The sequence below is a fragment of the Nanorana parkeri genome, unplaced genomic scaffold (genome assembly GCF_000935625.1).
Source record: "Nanorana parkeri isolate BGI_ZX_2015 unplaced genomic scaffold, ASM93562v1 scaffold291, whole genome shotgun sequence".
In the NCBI taxonomy this organism is placed as follows: domain Eukaryota; kingdom Metazoa; phylum Chordata; class Amphibia; order Anura; family Dicroglossidae; genus Nanorana; species Nanorana parkeri.
In genome coordinates, this window is record NW_017306559.1 from 200,772 (window position 1) to 224,416 (window position 23,645).

At 43.4% G+C, this 23,645-nt stretch overlaps 1 protein-coding gene across 1 annotated transcript in view; it reads right to left on the reverse strand.

The window, feature by feature from the left end:
- The window catches only part of KRIT1 (KRIT1, ankyrin repeat containing), a 29,785-nt gene continuing 6,140 nt past the window's right edge, over nucleotides 1–23,645 (reverse strand). The window contains exons 4-17 of the mRNA XM_018557605.1: nucleotides 23,125–23,217; nucleotides 21,943–22,072; nucleotides 20,993–21,236; nucleotides 18,844–18,959; nucleotides 16,173–16,316; nucleotides 14,328–14,484; nucleotides 13,679–13,786; nucleotides 12,630–12,786; nucleotides 11,338–11,489; nucleotides 6,060–6,226; nucleotides 4,500–4,587; nucleotides 2,530–2,736; nucleotides 1,242–1,367; nucleotides 1–169 (exon numbers count right to left, since the gene is read on the reverse strand). Coding sequence (XP_018413107.1) covers nucleotides 80–169; nucleotides 1,242–1,367; nucleotides 2,530–2,736; nucleotides 4,500–4,587; nucleotides 6,060–6,226; nucleotides 11,338–11,489; nucleotides 12,630–12,786; nucleotides 13,679–13,786; nucleotides 14,328–14,484; nucleotides 16,173–16,316; nucleotides 18,844–18,959; nucleotides 20,993–21,236; nucleotides 21,943–22,072; nucleotides 23,125–23,217 — 1,979 coding nt within the window. The 3' untranslated portion in view covers nucleotides 1–79. The remainder of the gene's footprint in view (nucleotides 170–1,241; nucleotides 1,368–2,529; nucleotides 2,737–4,499; nucleotides 4,588–6,059; nucleotides 6,227–11,337; nucleotides 11,490–12,629; nucleotides 12,787–13,678; nucleotides 13,787–14,327; nucleotides 14,485–16,172; nucleotides 16,317–18,843; nucleotides 18,960–20,992; nucleotides 21,237–21,942; nucleotides 22,073–23,124; nucleotides 23,218–23,645) is intronic.

Below are 23,645 nucleotides of genomic sequence, written 5' to 3' on the forward strand. Positions count from 1 at the left end.
GTCCATTGCCCCCCGGAGACAGTGTATAAGCAGGCAGTGCACAGGAGGGCGGCAAGAGGGGACCGGCAGCCATTTTGTGCTACCCATAGCTGTATCGTTCTGTCGTGCTCTGGTCTCCTGGTATAAACTGCCCGCTCAGCTTCATCAACAACTTCACCACAAGGCCGGCCTGTTAACAAGTCAAGAAAACAAAGATGGGGGAATGAAGCGCTATGTTTAGAATTACACAGATTCATGCAAGTTTCACTTCTGTTTTTTTTTTTCCCCCATGATGTCCTTTCTGAAACCAGTTTCTGAATGGAAAGGTCAGCTTTTCTTTATAATCATCTGAGAAATGGCAGCGGGTTTTTTTTTTTTTTTTACAACTTCAGGAAAAGTGTGATAGGCAAAAAAGGGGAATTTCACAGGGATGACCAGAGGATCTGAAGGCAATAAATCTACACACAGATGGGGAGGAGGGAAAGGAATGACTACTGATACCATACCATCTTCTCAACGCTTCACCCTGTGTTTCTGGCATCAGCTCTTCTAGATTGGGATCGAGGTTGCGGTCAACTGCAACCATTACAACACTTAATGATGATACAGTCTTCACCTGTATTATCTTCTTAATTTGCCTCAATAACCTTCCTCGTGAGGCCCCCTTCCCAACCACAGCCCCCATAGCAGCTACGTGTAATTACACCGCTGGATGTAGTGAAAAAAGCTGCGGTGTCTGCATCCCTTTAGAAGAGGATGAAACTTAGCATTAGTAAAGAAGAACTCCGGAGATACTAAAAACGTACCCTTGCAGAAGGGATACCCCTTCACTGCAAGGGTTAAGTGCTTATATTGTCTAGGGGACTAAAAAAAAAATATCTTGATCTTTGGTCCACCCGGGCTGATAGACCAGTCCCCGCAGCCTCTTCTCCCCTGGGCTTCGGTGGTCTAAGGACTGCTGATGTCATCACATCTTATGCAGATCCATTAAACTGCATTACTTTTTAATCTAGTAAAATGATGTTTTGATACTACACTTAGATCTATGCATCCAATTAAGTGTTAATTTGCTTTTTACTAGTATCTTTGGATTGTTCGCTCTCCCTTATATCAGGCTGCAAGACCGGTTCTTCACAAGCTTCCAGATATGATTTTAATTAGACTAGGGATTCACCAATCCCGACATATGAAATCCAATTGCGCAATTGCGCAACTCAGTGACTTTTTGCTTCGCCTCTACTTTATTAACATCAGACACTTACCTGCTTAGTGTGGACAATGAAACTCATTTTGTTCTCCATGTTATGGATGCTGTGGATTTGGAAACACATGTCCCCGTCACCCAACTGCCACTTGAAGCCACCAAACTTTAGAGTGATCAACAAAGCCTGAAATCAGAGCAGAAAGGATCTATGAGAGAGCAAAGAAGGGAGGACCATACATGTACAGGTCGGCCATATTGTCTCTAACCATCATCTGATGGCTAAAGTCATCCTAGAATGTTGCCAGATGCTGCACTCCTCATTTAGTTACAAATCCCTCAGCAGCTCAAAATGCAAAAACAATGTTCCATTGTGAATGTAACTGTTCTCGGATTCAAGGCGTGCCTCCCAATGTCTACTGACCACTTTTATCATTTTCGATAATTGTGCTCAAAGTTCATTCTTATAATTATTCATCATCTCCTTTAAGTAGAATGGAAAAACTCGATGGAGCAAGAACTAGAACGAGTTAATAAATGGTAGAAACTGATGAAATGATAACCAGTCATCAATAAACAAAAAAGCAGGCGCAGGCATAAAAAGGACAGGGACCCAGAGACGCAGCTGCCATGCCAAATCCTTCCCATCATAGGCAAATGCCAGGACATTCCAACAGTCAAAGCTTTGAAACTTCCTGATAATGCCCAGGAGTCCATTGAGTCTGCCCTTTAGAATGATGGGTCAACTGGAATTTGTGGGGGGCGGGCATAGTGGCATTCTTCAACATTAAGCATTGGGGCTTTGTCTAGTACAACTGGCCAGGATTTGGCTAAGAATGGAAGGTTTGGGAGGCTGCTACATGAGCAGGTATCTCTAGGCTCCTGCACTTACATCTATAGTTTATTTTTATGTTAATGACAGGTTCTCTTTAAACTGCACAGAAGGCATCACCAGGCAGCCCCTGACGTAGCCCTGCAAGATTAAACATGTTGGGCACAACCTTTTGTGATGCATAATTCAGCTTAGAGTGGCCACTGATGGGCTAAATCATCAACTATCTTCTTAAGTCTCCTAGCGTTTCCAACCACCAGCTATTGCAGAAGTCATTTCTGCCACTCCAACAAGGCCATAATGATGATATGTCCAAACACAAGAACGAGAGATGACGACAACTGGCTTGTTCTGTAATAATACGAATCCTTGGAAGAAGACCGACACCATCATAGTTCTTTCTAGAGTCCATACTAGAACAGACAATTCTGGTGGAGCTATTGGACCACTTCCCTCTAACACCCATCAGTAATAACCTCCACTATCTACCCAACCGTATCGTTTGACACCCAGGTACCTTAGTCTCCAGGTTGAGGAGGTGCAGTCCATTGACGTTAACGCTGACGTAGACCCGAATGACCTTGTTGCTGCTAGAAGTAGCCTTGGTGAATATCTGGCCAGTGAAGAAGGCCGCTCCATAGGTGGAAATGTCCCAGCAGTTCTGGAGGAACATGCGCTGTAGGTGATGCATCTCCTTGCTCACCCCCTCGCTCGTACTTAGACTCTGGGAAGGAAAGAAGACACATGTTGTACATCTGCACCATTCAGGAGATGTACACTATATGGCCAAATGTTTGTGAAACCTGACCATCACATATAGACTATATAGGCAAAAGTATGTGAACAATCTGTTGAGTTCTGATGTTTCCAGTGAAGGGCACTCTTAAAGGATATTTAAACTCTCCCGTTTTTTTTGCATATATCTACTGATAGCAAGCAGTAGATATATGCAAAAAGTTTAAAACAAATAAAAAAACCTGCTCAAACAGCAGTTTAGACTCACCTGTGTTCCGTGCGCGGTCCCGTGCGAAAATGAGAAATTTCTCGAGCGGCCGCAAAGCGTCTTGGGGTGCGCGCATGCGCAGTTCTCATTTTCGGCCGGGACGCGACGAGGGACGCAAGGTAAGTCTATGGACGCGTGCACCCGCATGCAGACACCGCTGGATCGGAGGGACAGAGCAGTCAGCGCTGGATCGGAGAGCCGCTGCACCGCTGGAGGGACAGATGAACATCAGGAAAGAAGAGGAAGATCGGAAAAAAAGACATCATTTAAGGTAAGTGCTGACATTAACATGGGGGGGAGGGAACATTTTTTTTGCCTTTAATGTCACTTTAATCGTACAGCATACAGAGACATTTTAGATAACTCTGCACTTCCAACCTTGTGGCAACAACATATTTTCTCTTCCAGCAGGACTATGCCCCAAAGCCAGAACCATAAAAGGCATGGTTTGATGTGGAAGAATTTGAATGGCTTGCACAGAGCCCTGGTCTGGCTGAATAGGAACAATTTCCCCACGCAAGCCAAAATCTTGTGGAAAGCCTTCCCAACACAGTGGAGTCATTTATAGCTGCAAAGAGGGTGACACCTCCACTGTAATGGCCAACTATCAGGTGTGATAGTTAGGTGTCCACAAACATTTGACCATAATACGTATAGAATACCAAGCCTCATTTATCAAAGCTTATATAAAATATAGGCTGCTGGGGACCTGTGGAGTGGAAATTACAGAGGCTGAACTCTACACATAAAATGTCGGTTTCCTGGTTGTCTCACTGATCCTCTGCCATCAATACTTTAAGTCACTGACCCAGAGTGAAGATCACGCGTTCTGGTTATTTTTTTCCCCCCCGTGTGCTTATTACAGCCCCATGCCTTGAAGTACTGAAGTCAGAGCATCAGTGTGACAGCTAGGCAACTAGGCATGGTAGTCTTTGTATTTCACTCACCCAGGTTTGCTTGATATCTATATAAAAATCAGTGATTCTCTATGGGCTGAGATATCCAACAGAGTGGAGCATTTTTAGATTGCAAGCCCTCAGGGGCAGGACCCTCCTTACCATCTTGTCTTGAATTGTATTGTGATTGTAATGTCTTTCTTATATTGTCAAGCGCTGCGCAAACTGTTGGCGCTATATAAATCCTGTATAATAATAATGAAATGATGAGAGCAGGCCAGTAACCCCAAACAACCAATCAAACGTCACGTCTGCTGGCCGGCTGTTGAGGGTTAGTGCATTCTGCACTTCTCTCTATTTAAGAAGCCAAATAGGTATCAAGGTGGGGAAATGCCAAAAAAATTTGCATTTGATACTTAAGATTTATTTCAATGATAGTGAAACGTAATTTGTTCTTTGGATCTCTGAACCCTCCTGGTCCACAATAGCTAAAACAAAGTGGATCATTATTGCTGGAGGGCTTATAGGTGGAGGCATGCAATGCCGAATAGACAGTTCCAAGGAGCGGAACCCCAGAAATCAGCTCACCTTGTACTCATGGAGAATGCGGCTCGTCCAGTGTGGAGCTTTACTCTTCAGCTTTGTGTTCGGTACAATAGACTTTAGAGTCTCTTCACTGTAAAGTAAGAGGTAAACGTGCATGAGTTAGGGACTCTTCTGTCCTTTTTATAGTTGCCAGGTATAAAGGCTACAAAATAATGCAGCTCTGTAATCATTAATACATCACAGCGTAAGTACTTAAATCTGACTATGTATTAACCTCTTGCAATCCCCTATACAGCACTGCTCCGATTGGATGTGGCAGAAGCAGCACAATATAGGAGAAAGACATTTTAAAAAACTTACTCTTGAAGTGGGGCTACCACCACATTGCAAGGATTAGGTGCTCATTATGTCTAGGGGGCTCAAATAAAGCAGATATACCCACCTGATCCTCTGTCCCGCATGGATGCTAGACCGGTCCCTACACTTTCGTCTCCCCCTGGGCTCTGGCGGTCTAATGACCACTGACGTCAAGTGTAATGAAGGTCCACTGACTTGCATTAGACGTTCAGACAACAAGGGATATGCCACTGCCGGAGCAGAGGGGAAGAGAGGCGAGTGCCGACTACTGGGAGAACAAGGATTAGGATAGTTAAACTGCTTTATTTGCGCCCCCCTAGACAAAACAAGGCCTTAAAAAGGAGAACTATGAGGTGAGTGATTTCCATTCATTCTCATAGTTCGAGCCGACGTGTGACAATGAAACTGACACGTCGGCTCAATAGATCGGGAAGTGAGAGAACACATACCGTCGCTTGCTCACGTCTCGATCCTGTCCCTGCAGAGAGCCGTGACTGTCACTCATGGCTCCCTGCAGGGATTCCCCCCCTCCCCGCTCTGACTGGAGGAACAGACGAGGGAGGGGGCGGGTACACCTGGCTCTGCCTCTAGATAGGCAGAGCCAGCTGTCACTCACGCAGCTGGGCGGATCTTGACGGCATTGTCGGCATCCGTCCCGGCTGCGGCAGTCTCAGTATACTGCGAGCTGTAGCTTGCTACATACTGAGCTTTGGGTCACGGGAGGAGGTTAGTACATGTCCTCCCGTGACCCTTAAGAGAACTATGGGGAAAAATACTTGCCCCATAGTCCTATTTTAAACCTTGCAGTCCCACTGCAAGGGTAGGTTTTTTTTTTTTTTTATTCCCAGAGTTTTTCTTTAATAAATTGAGGTAGAAAAAAAAAAGAAAACAAAAAAGTCTCCAAACTTGACAAAACAGGGCTGTGCTGTGACGGCAGAGCTGTGTAAATCTCAGAACTGGGTGGACAGAAATGCAAACCCTTTGGTGGCTAAAGCAGCCCCATAACATATAATATACTGTGTGTGATTATATATATGTATTTTTTGTGTGTGTGTGTGTATCAGATGTTGTGCTCATCAAGGAAGACATCTAGAACTTATATCTAGAAGAGATATCTGTCTGGATTAGACAGGTTGGTTTTTGCTACTACGATTTGCCTGTTCAAATACCAGCCAATGTCTAGCTACTGCCATTAGGGTTCTGCACTGACTATGTAACCCTCCAACAACCCCTGCCATCACTCACTTGAGGAACCCCTGCTTGTGCTTCTTGCTTTCATAGTTCCCGTATACGATCTGAAGAAGCAGGCTGGCCAGGGTGATGAGTTTCACGTCTGGAGACGGATAGAAACCTTTCAGCAGGTTGTACCGAGCTTCGTCAAACAGAATCAGAATGGACAATGGGTCTTCAATCTGGGATAAAGAACATACACAGGGGTTATAACAAGATGACAATGAAATACTTCTCCTGGACAATGCTCCGAGTCATACAAGAACAGATGAAATACTGCACCGCTTGCTTCCCTACAGATGTAATCTCTTAAGCCATTCTATCTGAGGTGGGCAACTCTGGCTCTCCAGCTGTTGTGGAACTACACATCCCATGAGGCATTGCAAGACTGACTGGTATGTCTCCCAGCGGCATGTTGGGATTTGTAGTTAAAGCACAGCTGGAGGGCCGGAGTTGCCCACCTCTGCTTTAGCTGGTGCTAGATCAAATACATGAGCTGCAAAACCAACAGGATAGAACACGTTCTAAAATATATTCACTTCCTTTATCCCCAATAACAGAAGCTATGACTCAGATTCTGACCACTAATTATTTTTGTTGTCAGGTTTGCCAGAGAACTCTTTTGCATATTGAGACAGATCGATGGTATCAATTATACTTTCACATTTTTTTTTACATTAACAAGGTCGATATAATTCTGTTTTATGTCTGAAGAAGCTCAAATACGCCATCTGCTGTCAGAAAAAGAGAATGCATAATATTATGCAACAATTTATAGCTAGCTCATCGAAAGCTAGCTCATAGAAAGCGGAATTTAACTGTAAAAGTAAAAAACTTTGCGAGCAGGAAGGATTTTTTTTTTTTTTTTATTGCAAAGACATCCTATGTACTCTTCTGCAATAAAACATTTCTGTTCACAAGCCCCTGTAAAATGTACAGTGAGCTGCCATGCGCAGCTCACTGTACATCCTCAGTATATCCTGATACCAGGATAAATGAACCCCCTCACAAATGCCCAGGCATCCCAGCCGGTCATTTATGATGGGCGAAGATTCCTAACCCAGGGAGAAGACATAGGGGCAGGCAATGGTGCTTAAGGACATTGCATGAGTGGAGACAAGTATAGGTCCGTATTTACTTTTTCTTTTTTTTAATTTTCAGCCTCACCATAATAAAAGACAATATAGTAGAGGTGCACCGAAATGAAAATTTTCTAACCGAAAATACTATATCCTCAATTATGAATGAATGGGAATGATGTGACACAGGAAAAGCCTGTGACATGGCGGCCTGTCTCCGCCCACACACCGCTTTGTCGGACTGTGATAGGAGGCTGAGCGGTGTGGGGAGGACACGCCGGCTGTGCACAGCGCTCGGCAGCCTGTCACAGTTTCTCTCCTCCCCGCTGGGACACAGAGCAGCGCCCAGCAGGGAGGAAAGAAAGCAGGGATGCGGCGATGTATCAGCAGGAAAATGGCACTTTCGGCATTATGCCATAGGTGCAATTTTTCGGCCGATATGTTCCGGCGACCGATATATCGGTGCATCCCTACAATATAGATCAAATCACTATACAGTTCACTATACACATATCTCTCTCCAATACAGTAAATACACTAATACCTCAGTTCACGAACGCTTCTGTTTGCAAACAATTCGGTTCGCAAAAAGAAAGTTAGGCAAACCTGTGCACACTTGCTGTGAAGCTTTTTTGTGTGCTTTTTAGCACTTATGGTACTGTACAGTATTATGTATTACATGGAACCTTATGAGGAAATTTGATTCGGTTTGAGACCAGAATCATGGTACGAATTAAGTTTGTGAACCGAGGTACCACTGTATTATTATTCAGGATGTATATATAGTTTTGCGCCGCGCTTTGGAATAGAACAAAAAACATTATAGTAAAAATACAATTTTGTAACAATTCAAAACAAGATGCTTAGGATCTGAACAATTCCCCAAATTGTATCCCTTCAAAAATGCTGCAAGTACAGAAAAACACCTGTTGATCATCTAAAAAAATCCAGTGAGCTCCTCACTTCCTGTTTGGGCTGACAACACAGCACCTCTGCTGCTCCGAAATCCAGCCAGCGTTATCAGCTGCCTGCCGGACTACAGAACTTGACCAGTCTCTCTCCACATTCATACATTGATATCTTCCTCAGCAAAAAACAAAACAAAACAGTGCTGTTGCCTTGACTTTCAAAAGCCTGTCCTCATACAGTGTACAGGGAAAGGACTCTTTTGAAGATGTAGTTCTGGGTGCATGCCTATGTCAGCAGGAACTGAGCTCCTAGTGGCTGCTCCTGCAATAATTTTACCAGCCTGCTGTCACGATAATAATAAAATTGCTTTTTTGCTACAGGAACAAAAGAAAAAGAACAATTAATGCTGAAACATGATCTAGAGGGGGACTTCTGGGTGTAAATTTGGGTAATGCCTGTGCATGCACTTTAACTATCCTCCTGCATCACACTTTTGCTGGTTCACACTTTTTTAACAAAGCTTTCTAACTTTTGCCCTCTTCTGTCTGACAGTCTGAGGCCCGGGCTCCTCATTGCTCCACTCTGGGAAGCTTAGAATATCTTAGAATATGCAAAGATCCTGTTCTAATTATAAGCGGTGAATGATCCTGTAAATGAAAAGCATTACTGAGGGTGATCCTAATGTAGCAATGTCTTGTATAATACATCTGGAGGAAACGACGAGCATCTGTTTCTTAAAGAGGTGCAGTACAAAACCACAGTATTAATTTCCTCATCATACTCTAATCGGGAAAGCTCAGGAGAGATATACAGCACAGTTCTAACACGGCTTTCTTCCTTCCCAGGAATCCTATCTAGCGGGCGTCTTGCTTCACTGAGCCAAACATGGAGTCCTTGCCATCACACCTGAGGCCAAGCGTGAAATTACAGACTGAGCACTGAGTGTCGTTCTGGCGGCGCAGCTTGTAATCTTTCCTGAAAGACGCTCTACTTCCTTTAGTAAAGTGGAGCAAAAGTGCAACAACCATTTAAAAATATAATGTTTTTTGGCCAGTTTAAATTATTTTTTTAAAAAACAAGGTGACATTGTTGTAGGATCTGCATTCAAACCGACAGCAACGTTGTCACCCTGTGGACACAAACATATTGGAACCCAACACTTTTAAAGTAGTTCCATCTTTATTTTCTTTTGAAAAAAAAAAAGGTTTAAACTACATAAAAGTTAAAAATGTTGTCACTATTATATGGTTTGACCCAAACCTGGTAACCGTCAATTTTGCTGGACAGCTTGGTATGCCAGCAAATGTGTGGAAAAAATATAAATCAAGGCATGTGACAAGCTTGGCATCCACTTACTGTATGCACATGATTAAGTCAGAGGGTCCCATCTCTGCTAAAAGAGAAACCGGTGTGTGTCTCTCTTCTGTAACTTACTCCATAGCCTTCTATTAAGCTCTATGTAAATATTAAACATCCATATAAAATACCTCATACATACATACATACATACATACATAGAGTGACAGCAGAAATTGATCAAGTGGTCCATCAAGTCTGCCCAACTTTATTTTTGTCAAAGTGTAGATTTAGGTTTGCCCAAAGCATGTTCAAATTCACCTACTGCTGACTTTCATACTACCTCTCCTGGAAGTCTGTTCCAACTATCAATTTTCAGTAAAACCTTTAAGTAAAATAATACTTTTCAAGGTTAGTTTAGATTGTTTTGTGTGTTAGTTTTATGTCATGTCCCCGTATTCTTGGCTTCAATGAAAACACAGCCTTCCTGAACATTATTCACACCTTTCATGTATTTAAAGGTTTCAATCATGTCCCCACTTTCAGTACTTTGCTCAAGACTGTACATATTAAGTTCCTGCAGTCTCTCCCGATAGGTTTTGTCCCAACTTTTGCTGTATGCCTCTGGACTTGTCCCAACTTTTGCTGTATGCCTCTGGACTTGTCCCAACTTTTGCTGTATGCCTCTGGACTTGTTCCATCTTATTGATATCTTTGTGTAAGTGAGGTCTCTAGAACTGGACACGGTATTCTAAATGAGATCTATATAGATGAATCGGGATATCCTGCCTCCTGCTGCGGATCCCTCTAGTGATAACTAAAGATCTATATAAGGGGACCTGGACCTCCTTCCTCCTGCTGGTGATCCAACTAGTGAGAACTAAAGATCAATATAGGGGGACCTGGATCTCCCTCCTGCTGGTTAACCCACTAGTGAGAACTAAAGATCTATATAAAAGGGGACCTGGACCTCCTTCTGATGATCCCTCTAATGATAACAAAAGATCTATATAGGGGGACCTGGATCTCCTTCCTCCTGCTGGTGATCCCACTAGTGAGAACTAAAGATCTATATAGGGGGACCTGGATCTTCTTCCTCCTGCTGATGATCCCACTAGTGAGAACTAAAGATCTATATAGGGGGGCCAGGATCTTCTTCCTCCTGCTGGTGATCCCACTAGTGAGAACCAAAGATCTATATAGGGGGGCCAGGATCTTCTTCCTCCTGCTGGTGATCCCACTAGTGAGAACTAAATATCTATATAGGGGGGACCTGGATCTCCCTCCTGCTGGTGATCCCACTAGTGAGAACTAAAGATCTATATAAAGGGGACCTGGACCTCCTTCCTCCTGCTGGTGATCCCACTAGTGAGAACTAAATATCTATATAGGGGGACCTGGATCTTCTTCCTCCTGCTGGTGATCCCACTAGTGAGAACTAAAGATCTATATAGGGGGGACCTGGATCTCCCTCCTGCTGGTGATCCCACTAGTGAGAACTAAAGATCTATATAGGGGGGACCTGGATCTTCTTCCTCCTGCTGGTGATCCCACTAGTGAGAACTAAATATCTATATAGGGTGGGACCTGGATCTTCTTCCTCCTGCTGGTGATCCCACTAGTGAGAACTAAATATCTATATAGGGGGACCTGGATCTCCTTCCTCCTGCTGGTGATCCCACTAGTGAGAACCAAAGATCTATATAGGGGGGCCAGGATCTTCTTCCTCCTGCTTGTGATCCCACTTGTGAGAACTAAAGATCTATATAGGGGGGACCTGGATCTCCTTCCTCCTGCTGGTTATCCCTCCAGTGATAACTAAAGATCTATATAGGTGAATCAGGACCTCCTTCCTTCTACTGGTGATCCCTCCAGTGATAACTAAAGATCTATATAGGGGAACACTATCTATTCCCTTTAAAGTTGTAGAACGAGAAAAACCAAAAACAGATTAGTTGCTGCTTTGTGCACCATCATGGCTGAGTGGGAGACGTTCTGCACCGCCTCACCTTTTTCTCAACGTCCAGCGGTAACTTCACGTCTCTGCGGAGGAAGAGCTGCGGGGTCTCCCTCTGGGGGTCCAGGATGGTGAGCTCATTCACAATCTCTGCCCAGTCCCGGATGTGCTGCAGGGGTTTGTGAAATGGTTTTAGCTGAAGACCTGAAAGGTTGAGAAAAAAAAAAAAAAAATGTCAACTTAGAAAAACTCAGGAATCCCAAGCACAATGCACTTTCAATTCTGTGTGTCTGTGAAAGCTCGATAATGCCGATCATTGACGGGGCAATTTACTGGCAATTTATTGGCTTTCAGCCACAATGGTTTGCCAATTTTCTGTGAATGATGGAAAATTGTCTGAAACCACCACAATGCTCCTCCAAGTGGCATCGTCATTTGATTTCACCTCTCAGTTTTTCTTGTTTGATTTCCTGGATACAAAAAAACATTGGCACCTTAAAAGGATAACTTTGCAAGTTTTCTTGCTTTTAACGCCAAATCTTAACAGTTTTGGGGCAGATTTGGCGTTCAAAGGATAACTGTACTTTTAAAACACACAAGCTCTTTTTAATAAGTGAAGGTACAGCAAATGGCTTTGCCAATGTAACTAACTTTTGTTTCCCTGTGCTTAATGCTTGGGTCAGTGTAAACAATGCATCAATTATATTCAGGCTGTCTGCAGTCTAAACTGAAAATTCATACACTATAACCACAGACAAGGACTGCGAAGAAGGAAGGCATCTGCTCCACTGACAGGTTTATTTAATGTCTTTACTGCCTGGACACAAATTATAAGATCTATGCTGCAATGAACACATGTAATCGCTGAAGGTAAAATGCTAGATGTAGGCAGCCCCTGGATGCGTTTAGCTAAGCCCTGCCCAGTAACCTATCATATCCATTGACACAGCAACACAAAGAAAAGAAAATATTTATTCCCAAGTGGACCTATGGTTAATTATTTTAGGATTTGGGTACATTGTTGAATGAAGGGATAGATCTTCTAACATGTTTCTATTATGTGTCCCCACTTGGGAAATTTCACACAGGAAGTGAGGGGGAGTTCTCCAGGGCCACCGACAGCAAGGTCAGATCCAACAAGTTGGGGCTATAGCGCCTCTTTAATACGGCCTTGGACTTACTAAAGCAATGTAAAGATTGATGATATTCTACATAGCAGGTCAGAAGCAACCAATCAGATTTCATGTCATCTCAGATGAGTGAAAGGTTTGTTCTGGCTGCACATGGTGCCTTGGCTGCAGGAGAAACAGTCTGGCTGCTATTCACAATAACAAGCCTCCTTACTAATATTTTCAGAGCAGATCCAGATGGCAAAGAATTGCTGGGTCTCCTGAGACAGACGCATCCCCTCCATAATCTGCTGCACCGTTGTGTTATTGCCATGCTTCAACTCCACTGAGCGGTAGGAGCCGTCCATCCGATAGATGCGCACCTTTTCATACTGATGGAGAGAAAGACACAGAGTGCCATCAATTAAGTTCACAGGATGTCACATGACACAGGTAGGAAGTAAAGGCTAAAGTCAAAGAAGGGGCTGACAGCTCGGCTCACTTTTGGCTGCCTCAAGTGGCGAATAAGTTAGGGATGGCCCTGAATGAGGGTACAACTTCAGCTTTTAATGAACCAATTCACTGCCGCCATATTGTAAAAGAAAAAAAAAACCAACAGCAAAAAGGTGGCCGTGTATTTCTGGAGTGACTTTTATAAATGTCACTCCAGGAAACACCCTCAGGCGGCCAGAGTGTCTGGTAACGGCTGTGATGTGGTCCGTCTTCAGCTCACATCACATGCACAGTGTACAGAGCCGATCCGAGCAGTTCTGTACCTTGGTCACTGTGATGAACAATAACAGAGATCACAAATGTAAACAATGTAGTGTTTACATTCAAGAGTCCTCCCCCTTCCTCCGTTCCAAGAACAGTAGTTATGAATAGTGATTTGTGAATGACGGAGGTCATAGGCAGCAGATGATTCATATTGGGGGATTTTAACTGATTTTTTTTTTTAACCCTTTCACCTCACCTCTTCAAATCTCTCCTGTACATCAGATTCCCATGCTGTCTCTAGGTCACCTGTATAAGAACTCCTTCAACTCCCTAATCCAGAACATTACCCCCTCAGCTCGTTTCTCCCACTGTGTGACATGTAACCCTTTCACCACCTCCTTACTTTGTGTATGACCTGTACATTTACAGATGAGCTGTATATAGCGCACCATTACTTTCTTCTTCTTTCAGTGAAGGAAAGTAAAAAGGAGGGAAAAAAGCAGGAGGGAAAAATAAAAAAAAGGGGGAAAAAAAAGAAGAAAAGTAAAAAGAAATAAAAGATCTTACGGATTTGTTGAGGGAATTCTTCAGCAGCTCCGCCGTCTCCTCCCATTTGCTCTGCTTGTTTTCTTCACATATATCTAGAGGAGTGCGCCCCTGCTGGTCAGTGATGTGCTGTAACCAAACAAAAAAGGACGGTGGAACCTAGAGCGGAAACTTTCTTTTGCATGGAAATGTCGTCAGAGCTACACTACAGCTCGTCAATTCATAAGCAGCAAAGGTGGGAAGGGCAGTTTGCTAAATGTGCATCCATTGAATTATTCTCTGTTTTGCCAACCAGCAGAACCAGACATTACCCCAACACATAACTATGAGTGGGTATATTAACACAGATACACTTTAGGGCTACAAAGACACAGGTGTAGACTTGTCTACGGGAGCTGAAGACCTCTCATATTTGCTGTATGGGGGTGCATGCCACCTATAGATAACTGCTAACGCATGCAACAGAGGAAGCAACATTCGAAAAAGTCTATAAGCTTGCTGGCAAAATGGGACGTTGGGGAATAGTTTTATGAAAATAGTAATTATGAAAACAGTCAATAGTCACATAATGATCTGTTCTGTACAGAGACATCCTATAAAAATATGAAACACACAAGCAGGCTCTGATACAAATACATGGTGCGTCATACACCAAGAAGGCAAAACTTACCCTGTCTATCTCAGGGTGATTGAGGAGGATCTGCACGATTTCAGCATGGCCACCTCCAGCAGCGAAGTGAAGAGGAGAGCTGAGCTGTCCGTTCAACAAGTTTGGGTTACATTTCCCTTTATCCAGTAACATGCTGGTGGCATCCACCTTCCCGTACCTTGTAAAACAGAAGACATATCATTACAATACATTCCTCTACTATGCTATGTGGACACCCCTGCGAATGTAAAACTGTGCCGTCTGCATAGTGCAAACGTCATAGCATGGTCTCCCCAAAATGAATGCTCTGCCCACCTCTGTCACCCGCCCACTGCTGATGAAGATTACCCGCTATATGCTGAGAGTGCCCCACCCAGGACGGATCCTGACATTACTGTTGAGATCCACCCCGCTGGCTTATTGACAGCTGGCTCAGCTTATCTAGAGGTAGAGCCAGCTGTGCCCACCCCATCCCTAGTCCGTTCCCCCACTCAGCGCTGCAGAAACTGAGAGGGTACGGGGGGAATCCCTGCAGGGAGCGGTGACTGACACTCACCCCTCTCTGCAGGGAGGGGGGGATCGGGGAGTCAGCGATAGCGGTGTGTTTTCGCTGACTTCACAATCAAAAGAGCCGACCTGTGACAGCTTCTTTGTTACAGGTCGGCTTGAATTATAGGGGATTAGTGTTTTTCCCTCACCCCATAATTCTCCTTTAAAGTGAAATTCAGTAACTATGCAAGTCTCTTGCATACTCATGATAGGTTACAATATCCAGCAAATGTATATTTATACTTTATTAAACGTAGTCCCTGAGCTCAAGTCCAGCTACTTTGCCTAGGCTGAGATGATGTCATCAGTCTGCTGCAGGCAGGAGCAAGTATTTCCTCAGTCTCCTCTCCCCCAGTTATCAGATTTCAACATTGTAACTATGTAGCAATTCACGAGGGGAGAAGCTGCAGCAGGGGCTGATCTGTGTCATTTCAGTTCAGGAAGTAGATGGGGACCACGGATGATGGCTGAACAAAGGTGGCTCTGTCGTACTGGTGAGAGAAACAGATGAAGACCTTGTCAGCAGGAGTACTGTAATCTCTAGGAGAGATACATTCCTGGAAGGGTTACATTTAAACAATACATCTCCCTCACCCAAGTTATCTTTTAAATAAACAATTTAAGCGTATCCCAGGTTCTGAGTTCTTCACTGCCCACTGCGGGCGACAGAAGTATGGACCATTTATAGGAACGCATGGGCCTAAAATATGACGATTGGTAATGATGCACTATATACAGTCCATTAATAATCTTTGGCTTTACTTCTTGTTTGGGTCACAGGAGAACTTTTACTAATGTACTCCTGTAACCCAAAGTCAGCATATAGCAGGCAGTATGGTAGAGCCGAGAAGCAGCCGGGAAGGATTTGGACAATATTGTTGGTATCCATCCGGATGCCTGTTTGACAGATGGACCTGCCTCTCTAGAGCCAGAGCCAGCTGTACCCGCCCCCTCCCCTGTCTGTTCCTCCAATGAGTGCTGGAGGACCAGAGAGGGGGGAATCCCTGCAGGGCTGGTAACTGACAGTCACCGTTCTTTGCAGAAAGGAGACCATGTGATGAGTGATTAGCAGTCACATGATCGCTCAATTCTTGGAATACAGAGCTAATATGTGACAGCTACAGGGTCCCACACTGGATCCGAGTACTATATCGGGAAGAGTATATTTTACTGTCCCAATACTTCTCCTTTAACACTGGAATAAACAGTTACAGCAACAATCATATCCATCATTTACAGCCATCGACTAATGTACAGACAGCTTTAGTTTTTGCTCTGGAATTCTGCTACACAATACAAAGTAAACAAAACACTCACCAGCAAGCATAATGTATGGGGGCCCATTGGTCATTGTCTAGTTGATTGACGGAAAATCCCTCATCTAATAATCGGCTTAATAGTGTGGTATCGCCTTCACAAGCACTGCGGTGCAGGGGGAAATCGTCCACCCACTGGCGCTCTCTAGTGGACAAAAAAAACCCAAAACATTAAAAACCAAACTTGTTTCTTCATTTTAAACACAGAAAACAAAACAAAATTGTCAAACGCCATTTAAAATCGCTAGGGCGTATTCACATAATTTAACTCCAGTGTAACATGTTAAAATGTTTTCAGTAAATTAAAACAGAATAAAGCTGAAGATTAATCTTCTTCCTTGGTTCCTCATTTAAAAAAAAAAAAGAAAAACACCTTTCCTGAATTTGTTCTCTCTGGAGAAGAGGCGAATAAGGGGGGACATGATTACCATGTATAAATACATAAATGGTCCATATAAAAAGAACTTGGTGCCAAATTATTCACGTTAAGGTCACTGCAAAGGACAAGGGGGCACTCTTTGCGTCTGGAGGAAAAGAGGTTTAACCTTTGCATACGGAAAGGATTCTTCACAGTTAGAGCTGTGAAAATGTGGAACAGACTCCTCCAGGAGCTAGTTCTAGCTAGCTCAGTTAATTGTTTAAAAAAACATCTGGATGTATTTCTAAATGCACAGAATATTCCTGGATTTTGAGTTCTTAGAGGTATATTAAGCATCAGAGATTGTTGATCCACGGAATATCCGATTGCCTTATGGGATCAGGAAGGAATTTTTTCCCCTGTTGGAGCAAATTGAACCATGCTTTATAGGGGTTTTTTTTGCCTTCCTCTGGATCAACAGGGGGTAATTGTGGGCATAGTGTTCCGTTTAGGCTTTTCTTTTTTTTTTCTCTATAGGTTGGACTCGATGGACTTGTGTCTTTTTTCAACCTAACTATGTATGTAACTACAGGTGAAACTCGATTAGAATATCGTGCAAAGTTCATTTATTTCACTAATGCAACTTAAAAGGTGAAACTAATATATGAGATAGACTCATTACATGCAAAGCAAGATAGTTCAAGCCGTGATTGGTCATAATTGTGATGATTATGGCTTACAGCTCATGAAAACCCCAAGAACCCCAAATCCACAACCTCAAAAAAGTAGATTATTACATGCAATCAATAAAACAAGGATTGTACATAGAACAATATGGGACCTCTGAAAAGTACAAGCATGCATATGTACTCAGTACTTGGTTTGGGCCCCTTTTGCAGCACTTACTGCCATTACTTTTGCACGATCTTCTAATTATTCGAGTTTCACCTGTATGTAACTTTCCATTTTCTTTGCTTCTCTGTGTAATGCAGGAAGATCATGGCTGGTGGGAGGGGCTATCAGGGTGCTGTACATAGCTTCCTGAAAACATCACAGCACCCTGCCTCACTACTTCTCCAGAGAGCCCTCAGTCCTTCTGCAAGCAGTGGGCTGACTCTTGGTAGAAGTTAGGCAAAATATCAAAATGCCTTGATGTGTGGATTTCAGTCTGGAGGAGTGGGTGTTCCTAGACAGGCTGCATTTGAAAGCAGACATCCCTAGGTAATGCCTACATGTTATGCTGACCCTCCATCATTTAAAAAACTGAAATCCAATAAATGAAAGGTGCAGGCCAGGGACAGTCAGGCTGGAGGGGAAAGATCTAGATGATGATGGATGTCCTCCAGCCAGTAAATGAGATGGACTCTTAATGACTTGCTGCAGCTTCGAATGCATATTATGAGAAGCCGACAGTGTGCAGTGACATCAGAGTCAGCCATTTCAGTTCAGCAGAGAAGCTGGTACAATTGTGCAAGACTGGAGGGAAGGCCGGAGTTCAGCTTCAACCCCACTTAAAGTTATATAGTGCTGGATTTTCCTAAATCATTTGCAGAATGGATGAAAAATAAATGGAGTTGCTTAGAGCAGCCATGTCACTATACTATTACAGAGAAACTATTACAGAGAAACTTATGTCAAGTATAAAGTGCAGCAATAGTTTAGACACTTGAGGGGGGGTCTCTCACCATGATGGAGTACATCACTAGCCAATAGGAATGTGCAGGAGGCAGGAAGGGATGGGCAAACTGCAACACTACCAGGAAGTCCTGGAGCTCTGCCTGCAAGGGCAACCTGGCGGTTGGGTGACATTTTTGGCAGCTTTAGGCCGAGTTAACACTATAGCACTCATTTGAATGGGTTACCTAATGCACCAAAAAAGTGCAAGCACTATTTTTTGTAATGCACCACACTAAAACTCAAAGTACTGTGGCTTGTGGTAACACACATCCATCAGCAAGGTGCATTGGGGTGCCATTAAGAATGCATAGTACTGTAGCACAACAACGCATATTTGCATTGCAGTAACCCAAAGTAATGCATGCGTCACTGCAGCACATCAGTGTGAACCCAGCCATGTCCAACTGCTGCCATGTCCAACTGCTACCATTCTCCCAGTCTAACAGGCAGAGATCATTTACGCTTTCATGCCCTCCTCCACTCCCCAACAGGATAAACAAAATGCTCAGCCAAGCATTCATGTTGCAAGCGGGAGGACACTAGTGCTGGAAGACGGTCTAAACACATCCAACTGCCCTTCTCTGTCTGTGGGCACCTTCAGAATACTAAAAGCAGAAGAATGGAACATGGACTGTACTTGTCTTCCAGGACGCTGCTCATACTCCTCTGCCACTTATCTCTCTTTGGAATCTGGATTTTGGAATAGTCCGGAGCACCGAGCCCAAAATACGGGTTAATTACCACTTTATCCACCTACAAAAAAAAAAGGAAAACTTGGTTATTTCAAAGTAAACAAGGCAAAAAAAAGAAAAAAAAGGTTTGGAAGAGTCATTCAGCATAACTCAAACACATGCAGATGAGCTTTCCATTCAAACACAGTCCCACTCAACCACATGTGCTTAAACTTCTTCTGCAATGGTTTGGCCACCAGCCGCTGTCAGAATACCCAAACAGAGCTGACACCGAATTGGCGCCCACTCTGATCGTTCAAAGATTTTCCCACCAGCTCCTTTGATTAGATGATCAAGGGACGCCAGCCAAAAGCCTTTTTTATAAAAGGCACCCACTGTGTGAATTTCGTCCAGTTCATCAAGGACCAGCCAAAATTTGTATTGTGTATGGCCAGCTTATGTGATGGATATGAGAATTAAGTTGATCAAGAATCAATTTACACAGTGTATGGCCATCTGAAACCTACCAAAGTTTATGTCAATGGAAAAGGACTGGATTGTGTTTAAAAGACCTTTTTAACGAAAGCAAAGCACCTGGAAATCAGAGCCTGCCAACAAGAACACCAAGTCTGATAGGAGTTTTTTTTAAAAATAAAAAACCAACATAGGATTTTGTACTCCCTGTAAAATCCTTTTCTTGAAGTGCATTGAGGGACACGGGTAGTCAGTTGGGTTATATTGCCACCTACAGGAGGATTTGATAAAAAAAAAAAAAGAAGAATTGTGTAGGCCAGCCCAGGGTATTATCCCCTCCAACTACCAGCATGCCTCAATTTTGTACTACTACCAAGAGCACGATCATAAACAGAGAATGGTGGGACCTGTGTCCTTCAATGGACTACAAGAAAAGGATATAATAGAGAGTACAAAAACCTAATTTCTTTGTCCTCCATTAAAGGGACACAAAGTCATTCACCTTCACTCCAACTGAGGGGTGGTCAACACAAAGGCTAACAAGCCCAAGAAAATTGGGAACTGCCTGCAGCTCAAAGAGTTTCCTGAAGGACCTTAAGCCCAAAGTTGGCATTAGAGAGTGAATTTTCCACCTGGTAGAATAAGGAGAATGAACAGAAAACCAAGTGTCAGTCTTATAAATCTTGGAAACAGTTGTCTGATGCCAATAAGCCCAAGAAGCGTTTACAGATCTAGACGAGCGTGCCTTGACAGGAAACCATTACCTTCCGAGGACAAAAGCAAAAAACGAGACATGCTGGTAGTAGGAGGGTTTTTTTTTCTGGGCTGGCCTAAAGTTTTTGGGCTGCCAGTGTCCAAACCTCCTGCAGGCAGCAGTGTAACCCAAAAATGAAATACTGCCTGTGTCCCTCAAAGAGATAGGAGCAGATGTTGCAAAATTGCAGCAAAGATTTCATGGCCGGAACCGTTATATTTCCGACCACCTTGCAGAAGTCCCTGACCTGGGACAAATATAAGGCCATTAGCTGTCAAGGTATTCCAACCATCAGCTATTAGCATGTGGATATGCAGTGCCCTTTCTCAAGGCGAGGGACTATATAGTTAATGAAGCAAGGATTAAGATGACAGTCTGGGTACTCATATCAGTAGTTCTCGGCACTGGAACATTAGGTTTAGGCATGGGATTCATATCTTTCAGTGTCCACTGCTTCAAACACAGCATAGGATAAGCAGAAGTGCAACTTTAGTGTTAGGGACTAACTTAGGGGGGGTCTGGTTTTAGGTTACATTGTGAGGGGCAGTTTGTTAAAGCTGAACTCCAAGTAAATATAAAGTGATATCAGAATAAGCAGATAAAGTACAGGGGAGGAGCCTTTACAATTGTGCAAGACTGAAGATAAGGCCGGAACTCGGCTTTAATTCACTGGACACCTATAAAAGGGGAAGCAGACTGTTGAATGACTTGCACACAATGAAGATCAAGTACCGATTATAAATAGAGTGGACCCAATAAGTCGGACATTAGTTAGACTGTATGGATCCTGAATAATCTATAGATGTCCCATATTTAAATGTCTACTTGGGGGACGCCCACCCAGCACAGGATACACTAAAGCTGAACGAAGCACATGAAAACCGTACCCTGTTGGTGTACTGCAGGTCAGATCCAAAGAGAGGGTTGTATATACAGATGTCTGCCTTCTCCAGTGCCATCATTTTGCTCTTGATTTCCAGGGCCGTGTAGCCCATGTGCAGAGAGTCTTCGGACTGGCCGTCTTCTGAGGAGTAAGCCGGATTGGTGACGTTGGTTTTTATCCTTTCTAGAGGCGACGGTCGGAATAGAGCAGCGATGGCGTGAGACTTTGTGTGCTGCTCATCCAGCCACCTGCACAGAGAACAGGCAAGCCGAATTACGCTTAGTGTACAGTGAACCCAAGAACAACAAATGTCATATGCTGCAGCTTATCAGTCCTTTAAAAGTATAGAGACCACAAATGCAGCCACCACATCTAAAGAAGGGCTGTACAAATCCTAGGAGCCAGGTCACCAATACTCCTTTACAATTACAGCTGGTGCCTAACGTTTAAGGTTTTCTCTATTTGTCAATGGAGCTGGCTCCTAAAAAAAAATCCTGCTGGCTCCTGGATTGGGGCAGGCAGGCTCCTAAATACAATATTAATTTGTCCACCTCTGATTTAAACTGAGCCAGCCATGACAGAATAACAAAGTCTGCCAATACAGACGTACTTCTGTCACCACGGATTACGTTTCAGGATCAATACCTAACAAATCGGGTTTATTCATACCACAGCAAGCATGTTACTTTTGCATGCATTGCATTGTAGCACGTGTAATGCGGCGATGTATTCTTGATGCAAATTGCACCGATTTCTTCCCCTCCCCCACCTTAGTCTTGCCAATGCTGGGCTGTTTTTTTTTTTTAATTCATAGTACAAAAAGGTGGAGTTTGGGCTTTATTCAAACACATAAGCATTCCAGCAGGTTAGGTTTTTTTTTAGAATGACCTGTAAAGAAACTCACCGGTACTAATTCACACATAAAATGTCATTCATTTAAAAAAAAGTTCGTACTTATCCAGAGCAAGAAGCATGCGTGCAGTGAGGGTGGAGAAGTGACTGCTGGTCTCGCTGCAGACCCTCATGATATCCTGCAGACAGTAGAACACAGGTCCACCAGGGCTGTAGGACATCTTTGAATTATCTGAAAACAAGACAATAAAAACCATACTTTAAGCTCTAAAAGAGGACCTGTCACTTTAAAGTCATGCTCTCCTGAGAAGCAGTAGAATAGGCAGAAAACGATACAAAGAAAAATGACCACAATCCCATGGCGAAGGAGCACAGCACTTGAGGCTCGCCAGAGGCCGAGTGACTGGGTCACAGCAAGGAAAGGCGTTATTGGGTATTATCTCCCTGCTCTGCGACTAAAGTCTGCGCTCTGCAGCACTACAAGTGAGATTCAATACTGGCATTAGATTGTCATCAGGTTCAACAATAACATCTTCTGCAGAAAACATACCTGTACTATGCATCAGTGCATGCAAGTCTGTTACTCCTTTCTAATAGATATTCATGGCAGTTACTTAAAGTAGTCAAACTATGTAAAAGCCACCAATCCCTTTCAATGGAGTGGGGAAGAGTTAGAAGACCTTTCCATTATTATTTCCGTGTGTCACTACTGGAGAGTGTCACCCCTCTTTTTGTCCTCATGACAAATGCAACTGGAACTAAAACTGAGGGGAAATCCAAACGTTTAGAGTTGTCACCAGAGCAAGCAGAGAAAAATGATTAATTGGGACGCCTGTTCCAATGACAGCCGAGAATTCCATCCATTTTAGAGATATTTCCTGTTGCGCCTCCGGGAAGAGAGAAGAAGAAAAAAAAAAAAACCCCAATAGGCGTTATAACATTTCTACCCTCTACGTGATTAAAATAAAATACACTCTGAAAATGGCAGGCTGCAACAGCTACCCCCCCCACCCCCCTTCTAAAAAAACCCCGGAAATTATCCAAGTTGTCTCCATCCTCTTCTGTGTTTCTCAGACATGGTGAGAACTTCGAGTCACTGACCCAGAACAGTTCTGAGTTAATTTGCTGCATGCATTTCTCCAACTCTGACTCAGGACATACTGAAGCCAGGGGATCAGCTTACAAGCAGTTTTAAAAAGAGATCAGCAATGGCTGCCTACAAATTTCTGCCATTTAAAAGAATGAAGAAAAAAAGAACCCAATTAGTATTACAATTATTTTTACCTTTAACAGAGGCTGGGACCAGGAACAGAGTTACTTCTTTTCCAGGCCTCTCCACTTCCAGGGGGAACTTCTTTATTAACACAACCCTCTTCCCTGCAGACAACAGACACATACATAACAATGGTTTAATATTTCACAGTAGAAAGTGCAATTACATCAGAAAGAAATTCAGGAGCTACAGGCTAATGCACTCCAAAATCTTAACCACTCCCAAAAAAGTAAAAAGGCCTAAATAGAACCAGTCAATAAAAAGGGCACCTGTCATTATCTGAATCTCTACTCTTTAAATGGTATAGCTTCCCCTCTCAGGGACTCTCCCCCCTTTTTTTTTTATTGTAATCTTTCCCAGACTGGGCAGAAGCATCAGGCTGTAAGGCCATCTCATCAACTGCCCGACCACAGTAATGACGTAATGGAGGAATCTTATATTTTCCTTGTTCAGCCCACAGGTTGAAGAAAGAAAAAACATTGCAGTGTATGGCCACCTTTAACTTCATAGCAGCTGCAGCAGTAGAGAGGAC